This window comes from Egretta garzetta, unplaced genomic scaffold, assembly GCF_000687185.1.
Source record: "Egretta garzetta isolate BGI_Z169 unplaced genomic scaffold, ASM68718v1 scaffold190, whole genome shotgun sequence".
Classification (NCBI taxonomy): domain Eukaryota; kingdom Metazoa; phylum Chordata; class Aves; order Pelecaniformes; family Ardeidae; genus Egretta; species Egretta garzetta.
The window spans coordinates 230,251-255,548 of record NW_009258272.1 but is presented as its reverse complement, the minus strand read 5'-3'; the positions used below and the strand labels follow the sequence as shown (position 1 = coordinate 255,548).

Here is a 25,298-nt window from a genome sequence, read left to right as displayed (position 1 = left end):
GTTGGGCACAGCAGCCTGCAGCACCAATTCTGCACCTTCTGTGTAGTAGTTCTGCTGCATCACTGGGCTGAAGTCCCAGCTAACAGTGATGCGAGTTGTGGCTGGTGAGTGACGTTGGAAGCGTTTATAACCAAAGGTTGATTCCCTCAGCTTTCCCACGCCCACTCCCTTTCTCTTACTCTCATGTTGAGGAACATGTAGGAGGTTTTAAGCGAACATCACTATAAAATACTCCTCAGGAGCGATTCTTCTGCACATGATGGTGTGGACCACGCGCACGGATTGCTCTGTGCATGGGTCCAAGCTGCTGCTCTGCCTGTTGCAGCAGCAGGGGAGGGCACAGGTTCAAGCTGGAAGAAAGACGCTGTCTGCAGTGAAGTTGCATTGTGCTGTTGTAGCGCTCTCAAGTAAATCAACAAACTCTTTAAAGGTTCAACATGTGATGGAGACAGTAAGAGAGGGTCAGTGATTATTGCTTAAAATAAAGCCTGAAATCTAGACAGACTTTTCTAAGGTAAGAAATCCAATTTCAGTGTAGCTGTGAGCTAGTAACCTACCAATGCTTTCCTAAAGCGACACTTGATTGCTTTACCAGTCAGAACCTTTTTAATCTTGCTGCATTTAAGAGAATAGAGCAAGAAAATTAGATTATGTTGCTTTGAGGTTGGTGGGGCTTTTTTTCTTGTAAGCTTAAGTGATGGTGATATTCTACCAGGCTTGTTTGAGCTAGTTTTACTTGCTTTGGAGGGGTTTGAACTAGCTGGCTGGAGCAAAGTGGTCTTAAAATAGAAAGGAGAGGGGCTTGATTACCTTCCAAAAGCTCAGGGCTCACCTGTGACAGCAAGGGAGGTGGTGCAGCAGTCCTCAGCCTGGCCCTGTTTAGATGGGGCTGCCTGTAACCATTAACACCTCCTGCCACAGGGAACCGTGAGTGTGAACATGGAGATTTGAAGGTGAAGAACTGCTGGGGAGAAAGCAAACTGGTGACAGGTAGCTCTGGGGAGCGGGAGTAAAGCCAGAATTCAGCGCATCTAAGCAAGTTCAGTAGTGCTTAGGGCTGTTATTTGATAGCTCTGTAGGTGTCTTTGCTTTTGTTACAGCTTTTGAAGTTACACGCAGTGTGCTAATCACTTTATTAGTGTTAACAAGAGTGGATAGAATGGGAATTTAGGGAGAAGTAGTATGTGCTTTTAGATACTTACTCAAGCAGTAGAGTGAGAGTTCATGGTGCTAGCCAGGAGTCCTTAGTGCCAGACAGCAAAGAATGGTGGATGCTGTTGGTTACATCTGTGGTTTAGAGCTATACCTTCACTTTAGACGGCAGCATTTCAGCCCTGAATTGTACCTTTATCTGCCCCTCAGCCACAACGGGGCATGGAACAGCTTTCAGCCAAGGGTGGCTCACCATGGCGCTTGCAAACAAGCAGCCCGAGATCCTTCTGTGTAGAGCCAGTTAGAAGTAGAACTAGGACTGCCCATGGGCTCTTTTCTGATGCAGAGGGAAGGGAGCGCTGCTGCCCTGAACAGACTTGCTTCTGGCTCCTCTGAGGGAAAAGTCATTTTCTGCATCATTAAACTGCTGCCATTTTTGTTAAAGCTCTTCTTCCCCTTATGCACCAGGGAGAGGAATAACAGGGAAACAGGGGTGTTACTGGCCTAAGGGAAGGTACACATGCTGGAAGCTAGGAGGGAAATAGGCAGGGGTAGACCTACAGAAGGGTAGAACTGTGGTAGTGGTAATCATTGCAAGTGTAAAATAACCGAAACAGCAGCACGATGCAACTTCCCCATTCCCTTTCATTAGAGTTCAGCTGAGTGCTATTGCTACACCACAGATCATTTCAACAGCTGCTTTTCCCAGGAGTTCTTTCCAAGCTGGGTGCTAGGGACAAGGCTTTAGGATTTTAAATTAGCAGCAGATGTAGTTTCCATAACAACAAAAAAAGTCTGTTAGATCCAGAACAGCATTTCCAGTCTCTCGGCAGCTGAAGTCTTACTGCTGCTCTATTTTTGCTTCAGGTTAAGGAGGAGCTGTTGTTTCTTAGAGTTCCTGGATGTGTAGTAAAACTGAGATGTGTCATCTGGGAGGGGAGCTGCACGACATTAACAACCTTAAGGCATGGTGAAAGTTTCAGCTGGGACAGGAAGGATTAGCAGCTTTGTTTTGCTTTTACGCCTGGTTTCCAAGACTGGGACAGCAGAAGGGCACAGCTCCTACCTGAGCTGCCTCCCTGCAGTTGCATGGCTGGAGAGCAAGAGCAGCCCTGAACCCACACAAGACGCTGAGGCAGGAGGTCAGGCAGTTTGTTTATTGGCAAATAAGTGCTGAAAACCATGAGCCCTACATACACAGGTGCTCAGTGCCCTGTTACATTAGAGTGGTCACGATACCATTGGGGAAAAGTGCAAAAGATCAATAAACAAGCAAAGTTAGTTCTGACATACCCAGGGGAAGGTAGTGAACAGAGGGCTTGGTGCAGGCGAGTTTCTCATCCATCCAGCTTGAGTGGAAAAATAGTTGCACGGCAGCAGAGGTCGAGCTCTAGCTAAAAAGCTCGTTATAGGATTCAAAGGCATACGCACCCGAGCGCTCCCTGTGAGCTAAACCACCACGTACATCAAGGGCAGCCTGGGAGAGAAAGAGCAGCCCTGAACCCACACAAGACGCTGAGGCAGGAGGTCAGGCAGTTTGTTTATTGGCAAATAAGTGCTGAAAACCATGAGCCCTACATACACAGGTGCTCAGTGCCCTGTTACATTAGAGTGGTCACGATACCATTGGGGAAAGTGCAAAAGATCAATAAACAAGCAAAGTTAGTTCTGACATACCCAGGGGAAGGTAGTGAACAGAGGGCTTGGTGCAGGCGAGTTTCTCATCCATCCAGCTTGAGTGGAAAAATAGTTGCACGGCAGCAGAGGTCGAGCTCTAGCTAAAAAGCTCGTTATAGGATTCAAAGGCATACGCACCCGAGCGCTCCCTGTGAGCTAAACCACCACGTACATCAAGGGCAGCCTGGATTGTTTAGCGTGTCTATGGCCAAGAATAGCCCATTGCTGGAGAGAACAGCAAGCGGGACTACCCCTTACTGTACTAGGATGCACCAAGGCTGTTCACCGCTGAGATGGGAGGGGAAATATTAGTTAAATCAGTGATCTAGGGTGAAAATAAAGTCAGGCTAGAACATGCCTGGAACAGACGCGCTGGAAGAAAAGCCTGGACAATTAACACAGGGAGCAAAGCTTGTAAAAAGGCTTGTAAACTCTTTGCAGTCCAAGAACAGTTTCTTAGAGGAAATGCAAGCAAAATGCGTGATCCCTTGCACTGAGGTCTGATTTTTGACATACAGGCCCTGTGTTACTAGGTTGGTCTTCACAAAGAAACTTCCTTCCAGCTTCAGAGGACAGCTCTAGATTGAAGCCATCGGGCACCAGGATAGGCAGCGTGGCTCCTAGAGAGCCGTGCGTTACTGTTCTCCCACAGGTGAGCAAGGTGGATGGGCTTAACAGGCTCTTAATTCTTAAATTCAGCTTCCTTGCCTTAAGAGCTAGAACATGTCAGAGGGATTGTGTGGGATGCTTCCCCACTGGAATGCTTCATGGTTTGACTTAGACAATTCTACTGCTGAAGAACAGAGAGGAGGGGAGGGGCAGACAGGCACTAACCCACACCAGACACGAGGGGAGTGTAGCTTAAACTCCGTGAGCAGCTGCTGAGGGAGACAGCTCGCTGGCCCTGGGAAAGCCACTGCGATCCACACGACTAGGGTAGGGTAGAAAAAAAAATAATCAAGGAATCTTGCGCCATCAAGCCTAACCTCAAAGCAGGCTGCACTGGTAGTTAACAAATTCAGTCTTGGGTGCCATCAGCCCTTTCCCAAAACCTTACTGTAACAGTTTCACCACTTCTTTCCCGCAATTCCCATATTAGCAATGGAGTGTCAACCCTGAAGAGAGCAATGGTCTCGGATGAAGAAATCCGCATTAGAAGTGCCAGGAGATGAGGGGCGCATTCTGCTTGTACATTCTTCTTCCTGGAGACATTTAACTTAACAGTTCCAAGTAAGTGACGGGAACTTTCCCTTTCTGGTTCCCTCTTTCCCCTATGAGCCAGTCTGGATCCATGCCTGGCAGGCTGTACACAGTGATCATCTGGGGAGAGAAGCCAGCATTAGACAGGACCTTGTTTTGCAGACAGAGCCAAGAAGTTCAGTCAGATGGGTACTGGAGGAACAATAACTCCTGAAGTTCATTTAGCAGGCATCTGTGCCCTTTCCCTGGAGCTGTCTGCAGCTTTAATAGATCTACAGAAATCTGCCCAGTGATGTCCCTGTTGCCTTTTCATTCTCCAAATCGACTTAAGGTATTTTTGCATACAGGGTGGCATGATATTGCTAGGTCATCCCTTCTGAATACAGAAGTTCCATCTAGTCAACAAAAGAGTTTGCAACTTGCTGAATTTCCTTTTTTTTTCTCAGCAAGCTCCAGTAGGAACAGACGAGTTATCGGGGTGATGTTCTTAAATAGCAAATGGCCATGAGCACAAGCTCACTGCAACTCAGTGGATACTAGCATCAAGGAAAAGACCATTAGCAGTTCCATAAAACAGGGGTTTTAGGGGCAGGAAAAGTAACCAAGACCTTGCTGAGCATGCAATGGCAGTTATAGCAAAATTCAATGCAAAGAAAAGCTACCAACCTCATCCGCAAGAAGTGCCAGCTCAGTGCTGTCGGCTGCTTCGTAATCATAGAGGACTCTGGCCTTCCGCGTCCCACTGGCAGGAGGCTTGACTTCATTTGGGTTCAGCACACTCTCTGCCACGGTATTCGGCACCCCAACAATCGTGGGCACAACTGGAATAGTAGGCACAGCAGGGAGTGTGGCAGCAGCAACAGCTGGAGGAGAGGTAGCAGCTGGGGGAGGAGATGTGGATTCTGCATTGCCTACAAATGTGCCTGAAAATCTTATACAGGAGAAAAAAGCAGAGTTCAGTAAGGCTTTAGGATGAGGAACAGAGAAAGAGCTTGCTCTTTCAGGAGTTACACTGCAGAGGCGACACTCGAGTGCCAGCTGACAGCTGTAGCATATCTATGCTGCCCTCTGAGTGGGGAAATGCACTCAGTTCTCAGGTGCTGGGAGTAGGCAACAGGTAATATTTGTCTGCTTATTTTGATTCCAGTGTCCTGTTACAGGACTGGCCCCTAACTTGCAGAGTACGAGACTGAAGTGTGGCACCAGAGAGGGGTCTGGGCAGGTGCTGTTCTTGGCTCTGCAGCTGTTTTACTGGGTCCCTTGTGCTATGTCCTTGCCCTGCTCTCACATGGTCTGTGTTACGTTTACCCTGCTTGTTCTGCAGGAAGGGGACAGTCCTCCTTGCTGTTAAACTGGATGCCACAACTGGAGGCTCCCAGGCTTTCTGGGCTCCCTAGAAAGAGATGGTAATGGTGCTCAGTCTCATTTATCTGTAGTACCCCCCCTCTGCACTAAGGGAGTGCAGCTCTGTCCCTTGTTGGCCTTTGTAGTGAGTCTGCAGAGACTCCAGAGTTCGGCTGAGGTGGGGAGCTCTTAGAGCCAGCCCTGTGCAACATCTTACTTACATTTCTCCTTTGGAGCTGCAAGCATGGAAGAGAACAGAACAGGAGTAGTGAATGATCACGCGGAGGCAACAGCCCCTCCTGGGTCAGGCTGCCGCACTGATGTGACTGGTTAACAGACAAAACAGCCCTGCCTGCGCCCACGGGGGACACAGCCAGCAGCGCAGAATTAGTTACTGCTGCAGCTGAGCACACTCAGCCTTGCTGCTTGGCAACAGGAATTTGTCTCCCATGCGATTTAACTAATTTAGAGGAAGAATGTTCGAACTCTCATGGCCATCATGCTTTGAGATGAATATATAAAACCCAGATGAATCCAATGGCGAAGCCTGCTCTAAATGCAATAGCACCAGGATTGGTCACCATTCTCTAAGCTCAGAAGCTCTGTCAGAGCTTGGAGGGGACTTTAAAACTTCTACGCAACCTTACGATGTGGGATGTCCCCATCCTGCCTGAGCGAGGGGCAGCCAGATGAGTAACCCTTAGAGAAGTAAAAGCAGACTCTTGTCTCACCTGCCCAGTTGCTTCTGCAGGTCCAGCATGTATTGGTAACACTGAGCATAGTAGTTGGTCTGAGACTCCACAAACTCGTGAAGACAGCGAAGATGATTCACCTGGAGGGAGAAGGACCATAAGCTGGTCTGTGAGTTTGGGTGCCAGGCACAGGAACCCTCTTCCTGCAGCTACTACCTACCCCCGGGGGAAGCAGACTTGTGCAGGCCAGTATCTAAAGAGTTACTTGGTTGGCTTGAATACACTAATTTGTTAAGTTTGGGAACGTTGCACAGGCCCAAGGCTTGTCTCAGCAAGGAGGATGCTCCTGGCACTTCAGCCATGCCCCTGTCCACAGCTCTAGCGAGAGAACAACAAGGTTTTTCTGATGTGGAAGCATCTCGAGGACCGCAGAACTGTGGGTGTCACAGTGGCACTGCCTGTGCATGCTTCGTTACGCTTTTAGTTTGAGCATTCCAGTATCCAAATTTATGACCTCTTCTACCTCTGCTCCCAGTGCAGGGCTCCGCCATCCTCTTGGCATTCTTCTAGAAAGGAGGCAAAAGTCTCTGTAGCCCCTGTCACCCCTCCAGTTACCTAGGAAGACTCACGTGTGTGCTGCTGATCCCCTCCAGCAGGAGACGGGTCACCTCTGCCTGTCGATCAAACTCGGTCTGCGTGAGCCTCAGCTCGTGTTCTGCCTGCAAACCAGGACAGGGTGTTCAAGACAGCACAAGGCAAGGACCACTACTCTGCCTCTTCTAGGGAGAGGCAACACCCACCTCCCCCACCAACCTCCCCTTTCGGCACTGAGACAAGTGTGCTGTTGGCTCAGTAGGATCCATGTGCATCTGTGACACTGAACATCAGGCACGAGACACCTTGGGTGAGGATCCCGGAGGCCTCTGGCTGTATTTCAACTTGATTCCTGCTTGATCCTACACTGGATTACTGCAGGTCATGGAATGGCAGCTCAAGACTTATGCATCAAGCTAGGAAGCTCCTATTCTCACAAGACTAGGACATGAAGTTGGAGTGGCTTTGTTAATCCTGAGGTATGTGGAAAGCCAGTCCCATGCCAGCACCTGTCCTTTTAACCCCTTCTCTCTAAGCCTGTAGGCATAGGAATGTGACAACCTCCCTAAGTTTCTCTCCAAAAGCACAACTTTTGCCGGTATCCTTTTTATCACCACAGAACAAAGGCTGAGGCCAGGGAGCATTTACCAAATTGCTGTTACCAACTGCATCTCTCCGCAATGGAGATGAACATCCCAATCCAACTTCTACCCAAGGCTCTCCTTTAAAGCTAGTTACTTATTTTGAGCTTGGAGGAATTAAACAACAGTTAATAGAAGGCAGCTATGCAGTAAACATTGGGAATTCAAAGGCAGTCTGATACTGGAGACCCTCTTCACCAAACAGACAAACATTTCTCCCCCACCAACAAAAGCATATTTATGCTAGGGCAGTTTTGCAGTACCAGAATACCCAGGTGGATCCTTGCAAAGAGAAGAGCTCCAGAAGCATTGGAGCAGTCAGGTGCTCTGGTGCCTGCTCTCCCCCCTCTGCTGCCAGAGGGACAGGGGTGACAAACAGGCACTTTTCTTCTCTCTAGCACGCATTACTCCTTAACACCAAGCAGAACACACCAGTTGCCTCTTAGGATGGCACAAAAGGGCGATGCCCACTCAGCTACAGTTTGCTGGAAGGAGGAGTACAGGTTCTGTGTCGTTCTCCCCTGCTCCAGGGGGGTGCAGCAATCGGAGAGCTGCCTGCCTTGGTGCAGTGGTTCCTGCATGGCACCAGTTCTCTGACAGAGCTCCTTTCACTACTTTGCAAATGCCCTGATCAGTCTGGCTCAGGACATGTTTGGACGTGACCCCAGATTGCTAATCCAGACAGGCTGCTAGTCTCAGGGCAGAGGCCGCATCGCTGGTGTTTCCGAACAGGGTCAGCACAGAGGAGACCCAGCCTTCTCAGCAGGGCAAGCTGGAGGAGCTGCTGCAGGCCATTACAGCTCGCGTCTGGTAACGGCATTACCAGTGCTGTGGTACAGCTAGGCTAGAACAAAGAAATGCCTTGACCGTCTTTCAATCAGATTTGTCTATTTTAAGCTTCAACTGATCTATTTTCTTGCATCCTCTGTATGAAAGGGATTATTTAAAGAAGGGGGAATATAACAGGAAATACCAGTACAATGCCTTACTAAGCACCAAGACATTCTTGCTCCAGTGAGCCGAGCAGAGATTTTGGTTGCAGCAGAGCCATTTGAAACTTGTGACAGGCAGGCCCAGCTCTGTTTGGCACCACCTGGGATTTGACCCATTGCCTCTCCCTCCTAGCTCTGAGTTTCCAATAAAGCCAGCACTGGACTGTAACCTGGGAGGTCCCTTCCAGTCCTGTGCTTCTCCAAGATACTGAGAATTTTGAAGTTTATTGACATACCTTGGACTACCCAACCAGGACAGACCAAATATAGAGGATAAGGAGCAGAGCCTTGCATGCTTATAGCTGACTGCAGTCAGCTTAGTTGTTTGAGGGACTGAAGGATTTAAAGTACAGGATGAGCTGGTTCAAAAACAGCGAAGTCTGCTCTGATGATGCATTTAGAGGAAGGCAGTGATAGGTTGCCATCATGCACAGCATGCAGGAACGTGCCATTCTACCACCTTGCAGTTCAGGCTAATGTCTGCTGGGGGTGTCTGAGGTATGATGAAAGGCAATGGGATCCCAGAAGGTGTCTCTGGAAGCTCCATACCATGCTGGAGCTCCACACAGAGCTCACCCTGGTCTCTAGGCCACTAGCAGCTCTCCATCCATCTTCATGGACAAGTCACGCTCCCCTTGGGGAACCCAAAAAATAAATAAGATCTGGGACTTTGCTTCCACGGATCTGCTCAGAAGGGCAAGTACAGCTCACCCAGAGTTAACTCCATGACAGGCACCAAAATTCCCACCCTGCCCTCCTGACAGAGCTGTTCCCTCCAGCAGCTGGGGCTGTTCATGGGGAAATCCTCTGTCCTTGCTTCAGCTCTGCTCAGAGCTCCTGCTCAGACCCCAGAACAAGCAGGCAAGAGGCTACTAGAGGCTAATGCACAGCACATGCAAAATTGGAGCAGGCAGGGCCTTTGCCACAGGAGCAGAGCTGAATCACGTCACAGCACATCACCTCTGCTCCCGTGACACTGGTGCAGGGCTCTCAGAGTTGCCTTTTATCACATACCAACACACGCCTGGTTTGTCTAGGAAGTCTCTCACCCTAGGTGCAGCCAACTGGCCCACGGGGCAGGCTCTTCCCAAGCCACTGTCAGTCGCATGAACCATACAGCTGCAGGATCAGGACTGGGGCTGACAACAGCAATGTCCCACTGACCCTCCCCTGCGTACGTGTGGGCGCACAAGCAGGAAGGAGTCCGCAGCACCCCCGCCCCCTAAACACCACCAGCACGCCCAGAAGGTTTGAGCACAATTTCAGTTGGGTACTTACTTTTTCCACCTCGTCGCTCCAAAGCTGTAGGGGCCACAGAGCAACAGGAAAGGAGATCAGTGTTGGAGACGTCGAGAAGCACTCGGCATTAACACCAATTGGCAAGGATGCTCCGTGGACACAGCAGGCCAACTCCGGGGACAAGCTAGCCCTTCACCCAGCAGCAGCTGCCAGATTGATGTCCCCTCCCCTCATTCCTGCACCCTTGAGCTCAGTTTCACAATGGGAGGATAAGTCCAGGCCACCAGAGCCAGCAGCACTCCAGCTCTGCTCCCTGCCAGGGCTGTTACAACAACTGCGTTCAACAGGCTCCAGGAAGAAAAGGATTAAGCAGCAGAGTTCTCTGAACAGCAAGGGTCACTCTGCTGAAGCCTGCAGAGATTGATGTTGAAGGACGGCCCTTCTGTTAGGATTGCGGATAGGCAAGTGAGTTGCCTGAGCCCACGAGTAGGGCCTAGGCACTGCCGTGAGCTCAAGCCAGTGTTCCTCACCTGCTGGTCTGGAGAACGCGGGTTAATGGGATCATAATCCAGCCAGCTTGCACTACCAACAGGCACGTTTAGCTACAGGAAGGAGGAAGCAATGGCTGGATGCTCCCTTTGAGACAGGCAAAACATCACACTGCTGCTCCCTACTCACCCACAGGGACACTTTCGGGGCAGCACAACACTGCCAGCTGCTTGCTGGGATCTGGCTCTAGGACATGAAACAATTGACAACAAAAGTCACACACAGTGATGGGAAAGGGAGAGAAGAGGTAGAAAAACACATTGATCGCTCCCAGAGGTCCTCGGCTTGGCCTTTCCTCAGCAGACAACAACTCCCTCAGCCCTGGCAACATGAAGAGAAATCATCCTGGATCAACTGGGAGCACACCAGTCTGCCAGCAACACCCCACGCCAGTGGGGCCAGGGGAAATGGCCTCTGAGGACCTCAGCTTCACCCTTTGCAGATCAGGGAAGTTCACCACAGCATGGCTGAATTTGCACTGCAGGCACCTGGGAGGGGAGCCCTGTGCTGGATGCTTGGGTGTTAGTGGGAGACCACGCTCTGTTTAGACCCAGGGTCTCCCAACTTGAACCTTGCTGAGGTTTGCTCACCAGCAACTGCCCTCAGGTGGGCTGTGGCAGGCCCAGGTGCAGAGACAGCTTCACCAGCCAATATAAGGAGCACCTGCAGGAGCTGCCTGCACTGGTGAAGGAGTGAAGTGGGAAGGTGCTATGCTAGGCTCCTTGGCTTGCTGCCTGCTCCTGTTCTGGCTCCTGCCCCCTGACCTGCAGCTCAGCTCCTGTTCTGTGGTACGTAGCCTGGCTGGTGCTTTTTCTTACTTGAGTGGACTTCTTGTAGCTGGTCCCCTTACAATTGCAGCCTGTGCAGCGCTCAGTGCACTGAGGCTGGGTGTTTTCTCTGACCTTTAGGAGGGTGTTTGGTTACTGCAAATCAGGAACCAATTCAAGTAAGGCCTAGGCAATTTTGGCCATGCGTGCGCACACAAGCCCTTTCCCCTTCTGAGTCTAAAACCTCCTACTCTGGAAGGCAGATGGTTGGATGATCCTTGCAGGCAGCCAAGAAGCAGGTCCTAGCCTGAACTGCTGCTCTGGCGAAAGGCAGAGCCTCATGATTTTGGAGCAAGATTTACTATAGGGGCAATGGGAAGTTTTTGCTCTGGCCGCAGGTCTCCCTACTGAGGTGCTGCAGACAGTCCTTCAGCTATTTCAGGCCCATTTAATCACTGCAGTACCCATTGATTTCATAGCCAGATTTATTTCTCTTCTGTTGGCCTTGCTGACCCTGTGGGCTCTGGGGCAGCCCAGCTTTGCCCAGATCTGTCCCTGGGCTAAGGCATGATGCAGCTCTGGAAGCATTTCAGGCAGCTCAGGGAGCAGAAAAGGCTGTAATCTGCACCCATCTTCCTGCACCCCAGCTCAAGCCAGAGGAACCCTCTTTAAGGTACTCGATGTGTTTTTCTTGGAATCATTCCTAGGAGTGCAGTGCATGGCAAGTGGCAGGGTCTGAGAGAAAGGGATATTTAGGCTTGCACAGCTCACGTACACCTTCTTACACAGAAACAAAAGGTCAGTGTGGGAGAGAGGAGAAATGGCTCCTCAGCCTCCAACTCATACAAAACAAGGCAGGTGCTTATCTCCAGGTGGATCTAATTTTATCTAAGCCCTCCTGTTATAGAAGGGAAAAAAATAAAGGCACCGTGTTATCCACCTCTCCAAAAAGCAACAACATAAATTTAGAATCCAAATCGGAGCCCTGCTCAGGGCATATGGTCCAGGAGAGAGCTGACCTGTTTGCTCACCTGTAAGACAAAGTTGTTACCTGGGCATAAGCAATCCCTCCCTCCAGAAGGGAGCAGAGCTCAACAGCAAGGTGAGCAGCAACCACTGCTCTATGCTGTCAGTACGCGCTAAGACTAAAGTAGCACAAGGACCCTGGCCTGGAAGAAAAGCAGAGCAACAGCATGAAGAGCTCCTACCTTGCTGCAGTGCCTGACCCCTTGGGATGAATGCTGGGATTAGAGAGCTTGTTGCAAAGCAGTCCTGCCTGCATGGAGCTGGGGAGCAGTCTGGGCTCAGCCCCTGTTTTGCTGATTAGAGATGCCAGTTGTTATTCAGGTCACCCATGCTAGTGCAGCTGGACTTAGGGTGGCACTTCAACTGCAACCTCTGAGGTAGTTTTGGAAGCCACAAGGATCACTGCTGGCTAGGTCCTGCTGTGCAACCATCAAATGTGATGAAATGATCAAGGTCAGTGTGGCTGCTTACCTAGAGCAGGTCAGCCTCCTAGAGCCCTGCTCTAGCTGTCCCATGTTGTTGCTGCTGTCAGAGCCTCTCTAGCAAAGCTCTGAAAAGGGACCACTGAACTAGGCAGAGGTGTGCCAGGGTAGACAGCTGTGGGGCTAAACCCCCCCCAAAATCTATTTCTCCTGTCATGTTACTGTGCTTGGCATCTGCTCCCCAGAACAGCTTTGCAATACAGTAAAAGCAGACCAGCTTGCAGTTTGGTGGTGACCAGACATGTTTAACTGAGCATCTGGGTGCTCTGCAAGATGCTAATGCATGCTTTGCAAATGCTTGCCTTCAGGTCTGCTTTAGAAAGCCTCATGGAATGATCAGGATACCCTGGTCTAACCAGAGCTATTCAGAGGCAGGGAAAGCCCGGTTTCTCTCCTCTCATTCTCCTAGAGCTCAGTTCTAGTCCATTACTGCACTGTCCTTGGAACAGACCTTTCCAGGGGAGAAGCCAGAGCCACAGGCTTGCTGCTAGTTGCTGCACTAGGAGAGATGGAAACTGAGCAATTGCTACAGCATCACCAGTATCAGCTGCTCCTTAAGGAGTCTCATCACTGCGCCTGTTACCTAGGGAAATAGTTTTCTACCTATTGTGCAAAGCTATTTCTGATCCCAGCATCACTCTCCAAGAAGGTCAGGACAGATCCCCTTAGGAACTAACACTGATGCTATCAGCTCAGGCACACCCCTTTCTCCAAATGGGATGGGTTTCCCATTAACCAAATCCAACTTGTTTCAACAATGTTTTTCATTTGCTAGAAGGCTGGGCTGTCCTTTTTCATATCCACAGATCCCACGCCCCAGCCCTTCCACTCTCAGATTATTAACAGGCATCAGTGTTGTTCTGAATACTATTTAGGAAGCAAGATGATCAGTTTTCAACATTTTAACGAGAAATGTGACATTGTGCAATGGGGAGCTATGAACACAGCACAGAAATTCAATTGCTTGACCACAACCACTCAGTGCAACACAGTAGAGATGCAACAGGCTGTTTGCCCACCCCTAGCACATCTGACTGTGTAACAGCCGCCAGACAGGGCCCAAGATGAAAGGAAAAAAATAATTATTTCTATTTGCAGAATAGACAAGCCTGCACTGTCAGCCTACTCTGTTACTGACACGATGAGAGGCAGAGGGATTCCTCCACCTTTTCTTTTCTTGACCAGCTACAAAGCCTCTGAGCACTGACACCACAGTACTGATGAGGCAGTCACATGTGTGACATTGCCACTGTACAGCTGGAACCACCCAGAAAGGCTAACCTTTGAGGGTTTTTTCCTTTCAGTTGCTCCACTAGCAATAAAAAACAGGCAGAAGATTCCCACTAGAAATGCGGAAAAGGATTGGCAGAGAAACTGGAGAGCAAACCAAGCAGCAAAAGTGCCAGACCCTGACCATGCACCCCCACAGGGGTGATCTGCATCCTTATGGTTGAGTCAGAGGAACCTTGGGCAGCCCATGTCACATTAAAATGTTGAAAACAGCAGAGCACTGGGTCTGAGTTTAAGTCAGGTGAAGAGAGGGGGCAGCAAGAGGTTGGAGAGGCAACATCTAGGAGGAGGCAATCTTACCGCTGATGCGCTGGCGGAGAGAACGTAATTACGAGGTCTAGTCTCCTGAAAGTCAGGCACAGCCTAGTGGGGGGAATAGAGTTTCATGTACAAGTCACGCAGAAGAGTCTATAGAAGTCAGCCGGTCAATGGATGGAAGAAGGGACTAGTGGTGTTTTCCTGTCCGTGCTGCGAGCTTTGTTCAAGTTCTTATGGGGTGGTAGGAGAGAGGTCTCCCAACAGTCTGGGCAGTGGTGCATGGAAGCTCTCCCCAGGTGGAAGCCAGGCTTGTGCAAGAGTAGGTGGACTGACTCTTGCAGTCACACCTGGCACTTGAGCAGCAGATATTTCTACTGTTAGAAACTCTGCCTGTACTTACAGCTATCCGCTCCTACATCGGCCAGATGGAGTGGAGATGAGGCAGCACAATCTCAAATGCATTTCCCATTCCCTTGCAGCCAGCAGGTTGCTCATGTCATGTTGGCTCAGTCCAGTGGGCAGGCCCTTCTTTCCCCTTGCTTCCTGCCTATAGTCCTAGAAGTGTCCCTGTATAGGGTCATGTCCTTAATGTGGGCATGTTTACTAGCATCAGAGCATCCTTTCCACAGTGCCTTTTAAAGAGACACATCTACTTGTTCTTACTCTAACCAAGCCTCTGGGTATGTTTTCTCCTAATGACTCAGATCAGCTATTTTCAGTTAGGGGCATGGCTTAGCCAAAGCAGATCTAGTCCAAAGCCTTGCTGTTGCCAGATGTAGCGTATGAGTTTTCATCCCAGAGGTCAGAAAACCTCCAAGCTACCTTCTCCATAGCTAAATTTCTGCCCTGGGGCAGAAAGATTTAAGCACTCTGCAGGTTTTCCTCACGGGGAATGCAAGGGATCCAGTTCATCCCCCACAGGGGGGATGGTTAGCTCACTAACCATCACATAACATGGTCTCTCTATTAAGCTAAGCTAAGACTAGGCCTCCTCCTAGGATGGCCTTTGGCTGTAGCATCACCCAAAGAGATAAGGTAACGAGCTAGCTTACATCAGGACCATCGCGCTGGTGTGATGGATTGAGGTATGGATTGGGGTATCCACCTGGTCAGCCTTTAGGTCGCAGTGGGTTGGTGTGTAATGCTGGCACACAATCCAGCTGTAACCTAGCTACGTTGTTAATCCTCCCAGGCCCCATGTTTCCTCTCCCAGGTTAATCTCTTTGCAGCTCACCCAGATCTACTTATACACACTGACCCGATTTGCTGGGACCCGAGCAGCCTGCTGGAATGAGTGACCAGTGTGTGGAAGAGCAGTCAGGCCCAACAAGAAGAGATTTTTTTTTTTTTTTTAAACCATCTAGGAGTTTTGGGGATGGCTGGAGGGAGGAATAAGGAGGAGTGATTCCTATTATGAGTCAAACCTGAATATAGGGAGGAAAAAATGCACCAGTGAGATTTGAGGCCAGCACAGCACCTAGGCTTGACTCCTCCCTATGGGAAGAGATTTTTCACAGGAATAGCTTCTTATGTTGCGTTGGTGTGGTGGGTTTTTTTGGTTTTTTTTTTTTTTTTAAAGATCAAGAGCAACTGAAGAAACCTCCCATTCCCTGGTCTCCAGAGAGTCCACAAACTGGTCACAGCACATGGGATGAAGGAGGCAAGCTGCTTTTGCACTCCTATGCATGGGCAAGTTGTATTTGCAAGCAGTGGTCAAAAGGGACCCTCCTCCCTCCCCCTTCCACTCTTGTAATGGGGAAAATGGGCAGAGCCCTGGAGCCTGAAGGACAGAACAGCACCACAACCAGATCAACCTGCCTGTCATTGTCTCTGGGCTGCCTCCCTTCCAGGAGAGGGACTTACCACCCAGCCCGATCTCCTCCTGCCTGCAGCCAGAGGAGCCCGAGTGGGTCTTTACAGGAGGCTGTGCCTCTCTTGAGCACTGCTTGCAAGCAGTGTCGATGGAACCAAGTGCATGCTTCAGAGGGGCTGTGGGTAGCCAACAGACATTCCCATCTTTCTGGGCCACCTTCCCCAGGCAGCCACAGCCCTGACCATGCTCAGTACATGCTCCAGGGCCAGTCCCAATGGGACAAGGGAGATAGGAATTTTCATTTAAAATGGGAAAGAGACAATGAGAGGTGTTAAAAAAAAAAAAATCACAGCACTGTTAGCACAGTCAATACTCACATCTCCCTCACACTGAGCAAATTACAAAGAAACAAAACAAAAAGGTTAGTAAACAAAACAGCATCAACAGGAAGGACAAAGCACAAAGTCTGAGGGAAATGCACAAGCCCAGACACTCGAACAGCAGCTCACAGGTCTGGGCAGCAGCGCACTTGGAGGGTCAGTCACGAGACAGAAGCTGTGGGAACACGAGTTTGCACTACAGAGGGGAAGAGAAGCTAGAGAGTGGTGAGCTGGGAGAGGTGCGATACTTTAGGCCAGCTTGGATGCAGAGGTGTGACACAGGACTCCAGGCATGTTACAGGGAACGCTGTGGTCTAATGATGAGTTTAACACACCTAGAGCAGAGGCAGCAGTTTTCTCTGCCATGCTGGGGGCTTCCACCTGTGCCTCATCCTCTAGTAGTCAGTGAGGCACCCAGAGCCCTTGGGCAAGGGATGCCACCTTTAAACTAAGCTGGATAAGAGATGGGTGCCCACAACAGCAGCTGAGGTTGTTCTTCTGTTGTATGATTTCTGTTTCAAAGAAGCAGAGGGGCTGAAATGTGGCTTGGGGCAAATACCCTGGGAAGCCTGGACTGCCTCTGCACCCTGCCTGGGGCACCCCAGCCCTGCAGTTCCAGTGGGAAACCAAGTTTTTCTTTTCCAGCGACAGGGAAGTCCCTCACCCAAGCGTCTACATGCAGATGAGAGGCCTTGGGCTCACTTCGTGTAGGAAGCAAGTTAAACAGGGTGGAAAGGGAGGACGCACAGGAGGTATCCAAATTCCTGTTCTGATTTGAGCTTAAGATAAAGCAATGGCCACCACTTCCCACTGAGGCTGGGCACACTGTCCCCTTCAGAAGGGGAATTGGGGATCCCTGAAATTACCTTCAGTGGATATAGGGCTCCTAGCCTGGTAGCCCAGAGTCTGACTGACAAGGATTCCTGCCTATTCTGAATGCACACGCTTGCTAGTTGAGCTCCTGGCTCCAGGCTAGAAGCAGAACTTGGCAAGTCCTTCTGCCAACAGCCAGAGCGCTGCAGGATGGCAATCTGCTTCAACAAGGCTCTCCAGGGAACCCATCAGTGCACAGCTACATCCTCTCTGCCTCCTGCTACACCTCCTCTGCCCAGGGAGAGCCCAGCTCCAGATGCCCAGGGAACACCCTGAGCAGACAGGTCTTGTCAGCCTCGGACAAGCGCTCTGAAGTGCTTGTCCCCATTGCTTAGGCCAGCAGACAGTGTGACACTGGCTGGTTTACCAGTCCCTTCTGCACCGCTCTGATCTGGGACCTTTGTGAGTTTACTTGCCATGAATTCCCCAAAGCCAGAGGGCAAGACTAGCCTGTTAACTAGACAGCACCATAAATTAAGTGAATAGAGAGGCTGAAGGAAGGACCTCTTGGTAGACAGTCTGACACCAGCCAGCCCTTACAGGTTCCCCTGGCACTCCTGCCTGGGAAAGACTAAGCTGGCAGAATCTCAACTGGTCTGAAAGCCTGGGACTGCTGCAGAGCCCCAGCATGCTTTCCCCTTGTGCACCTCCCAGCTCAGCTCTCTCTTTGGCTTGCTTTGAGATCTCCAGGGAAACTTAGGAAGTCCTCAGAAGATGCAGCCTTTTGGTTACTAGCACAAATCAGCCAGTAACCACTAGCAGTCAGGAGACGGGAGCCTGGGTCATGTAGAAGTTTCCAAACTCTGGAAGCTCAGAACTATTTGTTTCAACAATTTCCCCACAGGAGAGCAATCTGAGGAACAGGCACATGGCTCCTGCTCCCAGTTCCCTTGCATACCAGACAAGGAATCTCCCCACCCATGCCTGCCAGAGCCAGGACATAGTAGGGCAGCCTAGTTTTTGTCCAAAGAGCATGTGGCATTGCTCATGTGAGTAAAGCCCTGGGACCAGAAGGGCAGAGGGGAATGAGGGAAAAAGTTACCGCTGCTTTTGCCTCGGCAGCTTTGGCTTTCTTCAACCTGGCTTTGCAGGCATCCAGATCCAGGCGGCGGTTCTGCAAGATCCTCCGCTCTTTCTGGAAGGGACAGAAAATGGGGTAAGAGCGCTCTGCTTAGGAGCTGTTGGGGAGTGAAAGGGACAAGGTATCATCTAGGAATCAAACCTATTTCCTTACCAAAACATGCTAGGGAGAAAGGAGAAGTTGCTATGTTCATCTCATTAGCAAGAGTTTTGGGCCTGGCTGCCAGGGATACAGGCTAACCTTCTGAAAATAGGGCAGCCTGTGGGTGGGTGGTGCCCACTAAGCTGCAGGAGTCAGGCAAGGAGTTACCTTCCTCATGCACATCAACCGGCAATCCTTCCCTGCTGCACAGGGAGCCCTGAGCAGATCTAGGATTGGTATTCCCCTATCCTTGCATTCTTTGAGGGGAGAGGTATGGAGTCCTCCTTTCTCACAAGGAAGGAAAATTAGTTCTTCCAGCACTGTCTCCCTCTCCCCCCGCCCTCCTTGTCTCCAGAGACATGACAGGCTTCCCCTTCCCTGCCATACTTACAGATATGGTTCGCCAATCCCCTTCCAGGAAGTTGCGCAGTGGGGTCAGGAAATTGATGGAGGCAGAGTGGATGAAGTCCCGTTCTGCCGCACCTAAGCGCCTTTGAGTCTCTCCGACTTTTATCAAGGTCTTCCCTGCAATAACAGGAGAAACCAATTAACATTGTGTTGGCTTCAGCCAACTCACCCAGAGCTACCATGCTCCAGTGTTGGGGGACAAAGGCATAGTGTACCCTGCTTGGACAAGGTGACTATGCCTGTACCACACCAGCTTCAGTCCTAACTACAATCTGCTTTTAGCTTGAGGCCCTTTCTCAGCTGTTCCCAGTGCAGTTTTGATCTTATCTATCTGCTGAGGCACTTATTCCACTGATGTCCTTTTACTGCTACCCCTGCTTGCGCAGAATGGTCTTTATTTGTCTCATAAAACAGAGACACAGGAACAGAGCAGCAAATTAAAAAGCACCAGAGCAGAAAAAAATGAGTTGATTAGGCAGTGCTGGCTATAGATGCAGTTATAGCTGTTCTGCCTTTAACAGGACTGGCTGTTCAACAACTATTGATTTGGAGAGCTATAACAAAGCTCACGGTGGAGGCAAGGACAGCTGGAAGTTAAGGCTGTGCTTCTGTGCAGGTCTGCTGCTTAAAGAAGCCCCAAATTCCCCCAGGAAGGGGCAACTGTTGGATTTAAGAGCAGAAAGATGCTCTGTGTAGTCAGGAAGGGGCCTGGTGAGGCTTGTAGCCAAGCACCAACCTTCCCAAGTCTGTTTTCCTGTTCTCTTTCTGCTGGAGAAAGATTTCCACCCTCCATTTGCAGGACACAGTTAAAGGATGGCTCTACTGTTCATAGTCTAGAGAAAACTCTGTGCAACTAGGTACCATCTTAGACTAAAAATACGCTCAAACTGGACAAAGCTAAAGCCATTCACTGCAAATCCCTGTTCAGGCTACTTTAGAAAGCCACAGAAATAGCACAGAATAGTTTGTGTCTTGTAACTAGTTCCACTAGCTAGCCTGGGTCCACGTGTCTTTATTTCTTCCCTAGCTCTGCTGGAATTGAGGACTGTATTAGGAATGGGGAGACCCCTGCCCTTTTTCCCCCACAGCGTGGAGCATGCTTTGCTGTGGAGTAAGACTTCTGACTCCAGATGGGCTGTTTGCTTTTGTGCTATGGAAGAGCCTTCTCTGGCATCAGCTTTGGCACACTAATAGGCAGGTTGCTGGGGGGGGAGCAGGCAAGAGGCATGCTGTGGAAGTCTTAACCCAAAACAGTAGTGGGAATATTCTTTTAGGAAGGGATGGATTCCTAGGGCTTTTTAATTAGCCAGGCTGACTTACCATAAGGTGTTGCTGGCCCGAAGTCATTAGCTGCTTCTGTCATGTACTGTGCCAGCAGCTCCCCATTGGTGACCCGGGAAGGTACCTTCCGGTCAAGCTTCTCATAAAGGAATTCTTCTACTCTGGCACCTGGAACGAGGATGCCACCAGTGGTTACAGGATGGAGGATAAAGGACAGGCCCCTGGAACTGGCATTCATGGTGGCCCACCCCATACAGTCCTCAATCATGCATTGGATAGCAAACACCAGCACCAGGAGAAGGCGTGCCCTCCCTTCCAAGCACCTCCCAGTTCTCAGGAGCATACCCAGTCACATCTCAACTACATAGAAAAGGAGGGACAGGCCCTGCAAAGACACATTTCTTCCAGCCCCCACAAACTCAGTGGAACAGGGAACTCTGCCAGAGGGCATGTCTTTTAACAGTGAACTGCAAGTGATATTTGTCCTTCAAGAATTAGAAGCAGCTGGACTTACTAGGGTTTGGCTGTAGCAGAACCTCAGTCTGACGCAAGATCTTCTCTGTCCAGTTCTTTGTGCAGTCTGCCCTGGCCAGAAGGTTTTCAAAGTGGGCGTCTAGTTCAGTCTTCTCAGCCTGGCCCAACTTTTCTTCAGTAAACTGCAGGAAGGAGGCAGTCATTAGAAGATCAGTTCTACTAAAGCAAACTTAGTGTGCGCTATAGGGCTATTAAGAGACATTGAGGCTGCTTCTGTCTCCTGCATTTATCTTACAGTAGAGCTAAAAAGCCTTCAAGGTGTCATTCTTTGTTCCTAGGCAACTTTCAGGGGAAGAGGGCAAATTTTTGCCCAACAGTGGAACAAGCATTGAGCTAAAAATAGGGTCCAGGTTTGAGAGGTGTTTCAGAATAAGTAACTTTTAATAAGGTCTGGTACAAAAATACTCGAGTTGTGAGGAATCTATTTAAATGCGCACATGGCTTGCAGTACTGCATGCGGAAGAGCAACAGGCATCCCTCAGGTGAGGGAAGGTGCCAACTTCCTTTACCTCCTCCTAACCAACTCTATGTCCTGCAAACCCGACAGCATCAGGATTGCCACTACCAGCTCACAAGTCAGGCTTTCTTCTCATCTGACTAGACAAGCATGTACACGCAAGCAAGTGGATGAAAAGCTGGACATGAGCCAGCAATATGCGCTGGTGGCCCAGAAGGCCAACTGTAACTTGGGCTGCATCAAAAGAAGCATGGCCAGCAGGTCGAGGGAGGTGATTCTGCCCCTCTACTCTGCTCTGGTGAGGCCTCACCTGGAGTACTGCGTCCAGCTCTGGAGCCCTCAACACAAGAAGGACATGGAAGTGTTGGAGCGGGTCCAGAGGAGGGCCACAAAAATGATCCGGGGGCTGGAGCCCCTCTCCTATGAGGACAGGCTGAGGGAGTTGGGCTTGTTCAGCCTGGAGAAGAGAAGACTGTGGGGAGACCTGATTGCGGCCTTTCAATACCTAAAGGGGGCCTATAGGAAAGATGGGGAAAATCTTTTTAGTAGGGCCAGCAGTGACAAGACAAGGGGTAATGGTTTTAAACTAAACCAGGGTAGGTTTAGACTAGATATAAGGAAGAAGTTCTTTACAATGAGGGTGGTGAAACACTGGAACAGGGTGCCCAGAGAGGTAGTGGAGGCCCCATTCCTGGAAACATTCAAGGCCAGGTTGGACGGGGCTCTGAGCAACCTGATCTAGTTAGTGGTGTCCCTGCTCCTGCGGGGGGGTTGGACTAGAGGACCTCTAGGGGTCCCTTCCAACCCAAAACATTCTATGATTCTATGATACACAACATCGGTTTTGCTATAGGGCTTGTGAGTGCCCTCTGACAGCCATCAAACTGACAGTGTCTGAGTGCTGCCCACCAGCTCACCTCCTGCCTTGCTGGCACTGAGCTGCCAACTGAATATTTGAGGTTTAAGGGGGCTCAAACTCAGGATTTAGATAAAAATGCTTCCAGCAATGACTCTTCCTCTAGGACACATAATGGCTGGGCACGCTGTGAAGCAGGGTATTGAGAGAAATATAATGGTGTCTGACTTCTCTCAGTACTTAGATTCATACTGGCAAAGGACTCTTCCTCCCTCCGTGACTCCTCCTAAGTTTAAAATTAGCAGCAGGGGAAAGCAGGCTGTGCAAGTCTTCAGTGTTTTCACACTGGGCAGCGGCATCTGACAAGCAAGGTTTGTCAGTCTGGAGGTACAAGGCCTGGGCACCCCCCATTGCTTCCGTGGGGGATTCCTGAAAGAAGAGCCCATTCCCTCTCACCCCATCCCCATTTTCCACTTGCTCCTCTCAGTGACGTTGGCCAACTTCAGTGTTTTTTAAGCACAATTTTCTGCTCTTGACAGAACCAGCATCTTGTTGGATCATACTAAAAGACCCCTTTAGACAGCTGTGCCACTCGGGATCCTACAGAGGTTGCAGAAGTCCTTCTAGCCCTTGTTGCTGGCCTCTGGTGCCACTGTTAAGTTATCAGGATGTGGTGCTACACAATACCTGGTACAGTCAGTTGCCAAGAGATTAAAGCCTGGCTAAAACTTTTAGATGAAATACAACTCCCATCTGATCTGCCACTTGTAGCTTCTCCTCTCCCCTCCCCTATCCCACTGCTCAGCTCTAGATGGGCCAAGATGTCCTCTTTACGGGGCCTTGGTCTGGTGTCTGCTGCCCCTCCTGAAAGGTTTTCTGGCAAGCTCTGTTCTTGTGGCTGCCCCCAACAGCCCCAGCTGCGTTCACATCCAGTACAATGCTGGGAACAAAGTGAGATAAGGAGCAAGCCCAGAACCAGCACACGAGGCAAGCAAACAGCCTCTGGGAGTCCTGTTACCAGCCAGAGGCAGGCAAACAGCCTTTGGGAGTCCTGTTACCAGCCTGTGCGCAAATGTTACTAGATGTCCGAGATATACAAGCCCTGCAGGTATGTTTACACAGTGACCTGTTTGAGCAAGATTCGACCTAGAGCCAGTGAACTGCTTTGCTGGATGTCAGTGGTGACAGATTCTCAACTGCAAGGACAGTCACACTCCCTCCTGCAGCCCTGTGGGGACACAGGACTCGCAGCCATGCATGACCAGGGATTGCTTCACTGGTCTCTTCCTCAGCACCAGTAGCTCCTGCTTACTGGCAGTTATTTTCAGCTCAGTCTTGCCATGGCCCCATGGCTATTGTTGGACGTGGCTAAAAGCAGATTCAAGGTGAGAAGGTGTTTGGATTGCTTTGTACCCAACATCCATGATTGTCTTTGGGGGACACACAGGACCATCAGACGCGTGTGAGCAGCTGAGACTCTCTTCCTCTGTCACTGTTGGAAGCCCAGGGCTGTTTTCAGACTCTGCCAGACTGGGCTGAGTCACTGCCATGCAGCAAACTGGGGCTTCCCAGGTATTTGGCACCAATTCTCGAGTCATCTGTTTAAGAGCTTTTTTAAACAAGCCAGGACTCTTTAATGCAAGCATAACAGTCTCTCTCGCCCCCCTTTCCCAGACAGCTTTTTGAGATCTCATCTCACTTTCAAGTCCAGCTCTTCTTCCTGCAGTTTAGATTCATCCTGCACCAGCATCTGCCCTAGAGCTGTCAAGCCTAAACCTAGTTTCTTATCAGCTGAATTTAGTCAGCTTCTTGCAGCATTGCTGCAGTCAGATCACTGCTGAAGCCCTCCAGCATCTCCACAGTGCTACTGCCAGCCTCTTGAATCACTCCAGCTCTGGGGTCCTTTGTTATATTCGCAAGCGGTATCTCCAGGCTTCACTGTCCTTTGCGGCTGTTTTCTGTAACCCACCCCCTCGTCTGGTGAGGTGGAATAACATGGGTCATTTGCACAGCACTTGGCCAGGGAGCAGCCAGGACTCAGTTCTTAGGTCAGGCACTAAAGCTGTTTGTCTGGCAAGAGGGCTGAGGACGTACACCATGACCACTGCAAGCCTGGGCTATGCCCGAAGAGGAGGATGGGCAGGAATCTCAGTCACAGCCCGTGGCTCCAAAGTGTCAGGACAGAAAACAATCTCTTATTCAGGCTTTCTTTCAGAGTTGGAAAGCAGGGCATGAACGTTGTGAGGTGGGTGCAAGGGCACAGGAGGCTGTAGCTCACATGCTGGGAGGCTGTTACTCCATTAACACTTAATCCCTTAGTGTCCCCCTCAGCCCAGAAGTCAGCTGTGCTGCAAAGTCCAGCCCCAGGCACAGCCTTGGGGCAGTTGGTACCACCTCATTGAGGGTTGCTGCAGAGCACGGTCTTTTCCTCCCCTGCAGCACACTTCTGCCCCCTTGTCTATGCATGGGGAGTCACTGGTCCAGCTCCACTTGACCTCTAACATTTTCAGGCAGATCAGAGAACTCACCCGGCTACACAGCACCACTGGGAAGCTGCCATCAGGTGTGGGGGAGAGCAGGACCACCCTTTGCAGGAGCAGCTTGCAGTGTGATCAGATGAAGCTTCTCATGAAAGCACAGCCAGTGAAGGAGATTAGAGGTAAGTTACACCACCTTATCCTATGAGCTGGTTCTTTCTTATATCTGCTGCAAGTGGAGATCTGAGCTTTCAGGTGGCAACAGGTCTCAGCTGCTGATCCCCTCTTGAGTGGCTGCCCAAGTCAGTGTCCCCAGTGAAAAGCAGGGTAGAACAACAGCAGTTTATGAAGCCTGGCTACTCAAGCATTTCAAGCATAACTCTCCCATAAAGGACTTCTGTTCCTAGGAATTTGTTTTCATAACATTTACAGAAAATTCATTATTTTTCCTTCCCATTGAACAGACATGAGATTTCACTGTGAGGCCAAGAGATGCAGGAGAACAGATGAGCTGATCATACACTCATATCTCCTGACTGTAAAAAGACATATTGAAAGTATTTTGTGTCTTGCTGCTCCTGGACTAGAGGCATTGGTGTCTTTTGCAGCACCGTATACTCCAGACTGCCACAAATAGGAGTGTTATTTGGTTGTATCAAGTTGACCTACAAGCTTGGTGCATATCCACCTGGGAGAGTCAGGGCAGGCAGAGCACATGCAATTGCAATGCCTTGGAACCTTAAGCTCCTCCATCCTGCTGCAGCCAGACTATTCCCATTTGTTTTCTAGAACCTGACGGTTGGATCAACAGTCCTGCCCTGAGCCAATTCCAGAATCTGCATCCTGGGATCACGTGCCAGGTCACTGTGTGAGAGGCTCCGCTGACCCTGCCCTGCAGGAAGCATCCCTGTAGCTGACCCAGCTGAGCACCAGTCCTGTCTTTGTGCAGGGAAGCTGGTGAGGTGATTAATAATGCAGGGCAGCCTTTTGTCGAGTGCCACTCTCGCTCTCCAGGAAGAGGAGAGTTGTGCTGCATTCCAGGGCATCAATAATTCAGCCAAAGGTTGGGTTTCCTCTGGGAGGCTTGGCCAGCC

General features: G+C 50.2%; 1 protein-coding gene across 1 annotated transcript; it reads right to left on the bottom strand.

Moving 5' to 3' along the window:
- Window positions 1-2,710: 2,710 nt before the first annotated feature.
- On the bottom strand, window positions 2,711-23,477 carry SH3GLB2 (SH3 domain containing GRB2 like, endophilin B2). The gene is made up of 11 exons (XM_035889865.1): window positions 23,427-23,477; window positions 20,395-20,536; window positions 19,920-20,048; window positions 18,583-18,716; window positions 18,012-18,104; window positions 13,946-14,008; window positions 9,571-9,594; window positions 6,695-6,784; window positions 6,105-6,205; window positions 4,696-4,960; window positions 2,711-4,149 (listed from the first exon to the last, which is right to left on the bottom strand). Exons 1-11 carry the CDS (start codon window positions 23,475-23,477, stop codon window positions 4,042-4,044), a joined length of 1,200 nt encoding a protein of 399 aa, XP_035745758.1. The 3' UTR covers window positions 2,711-4,041.
- Between the last annotated feature and the right edge of the window lie 1,821 nt (window positions 23,478-25,298).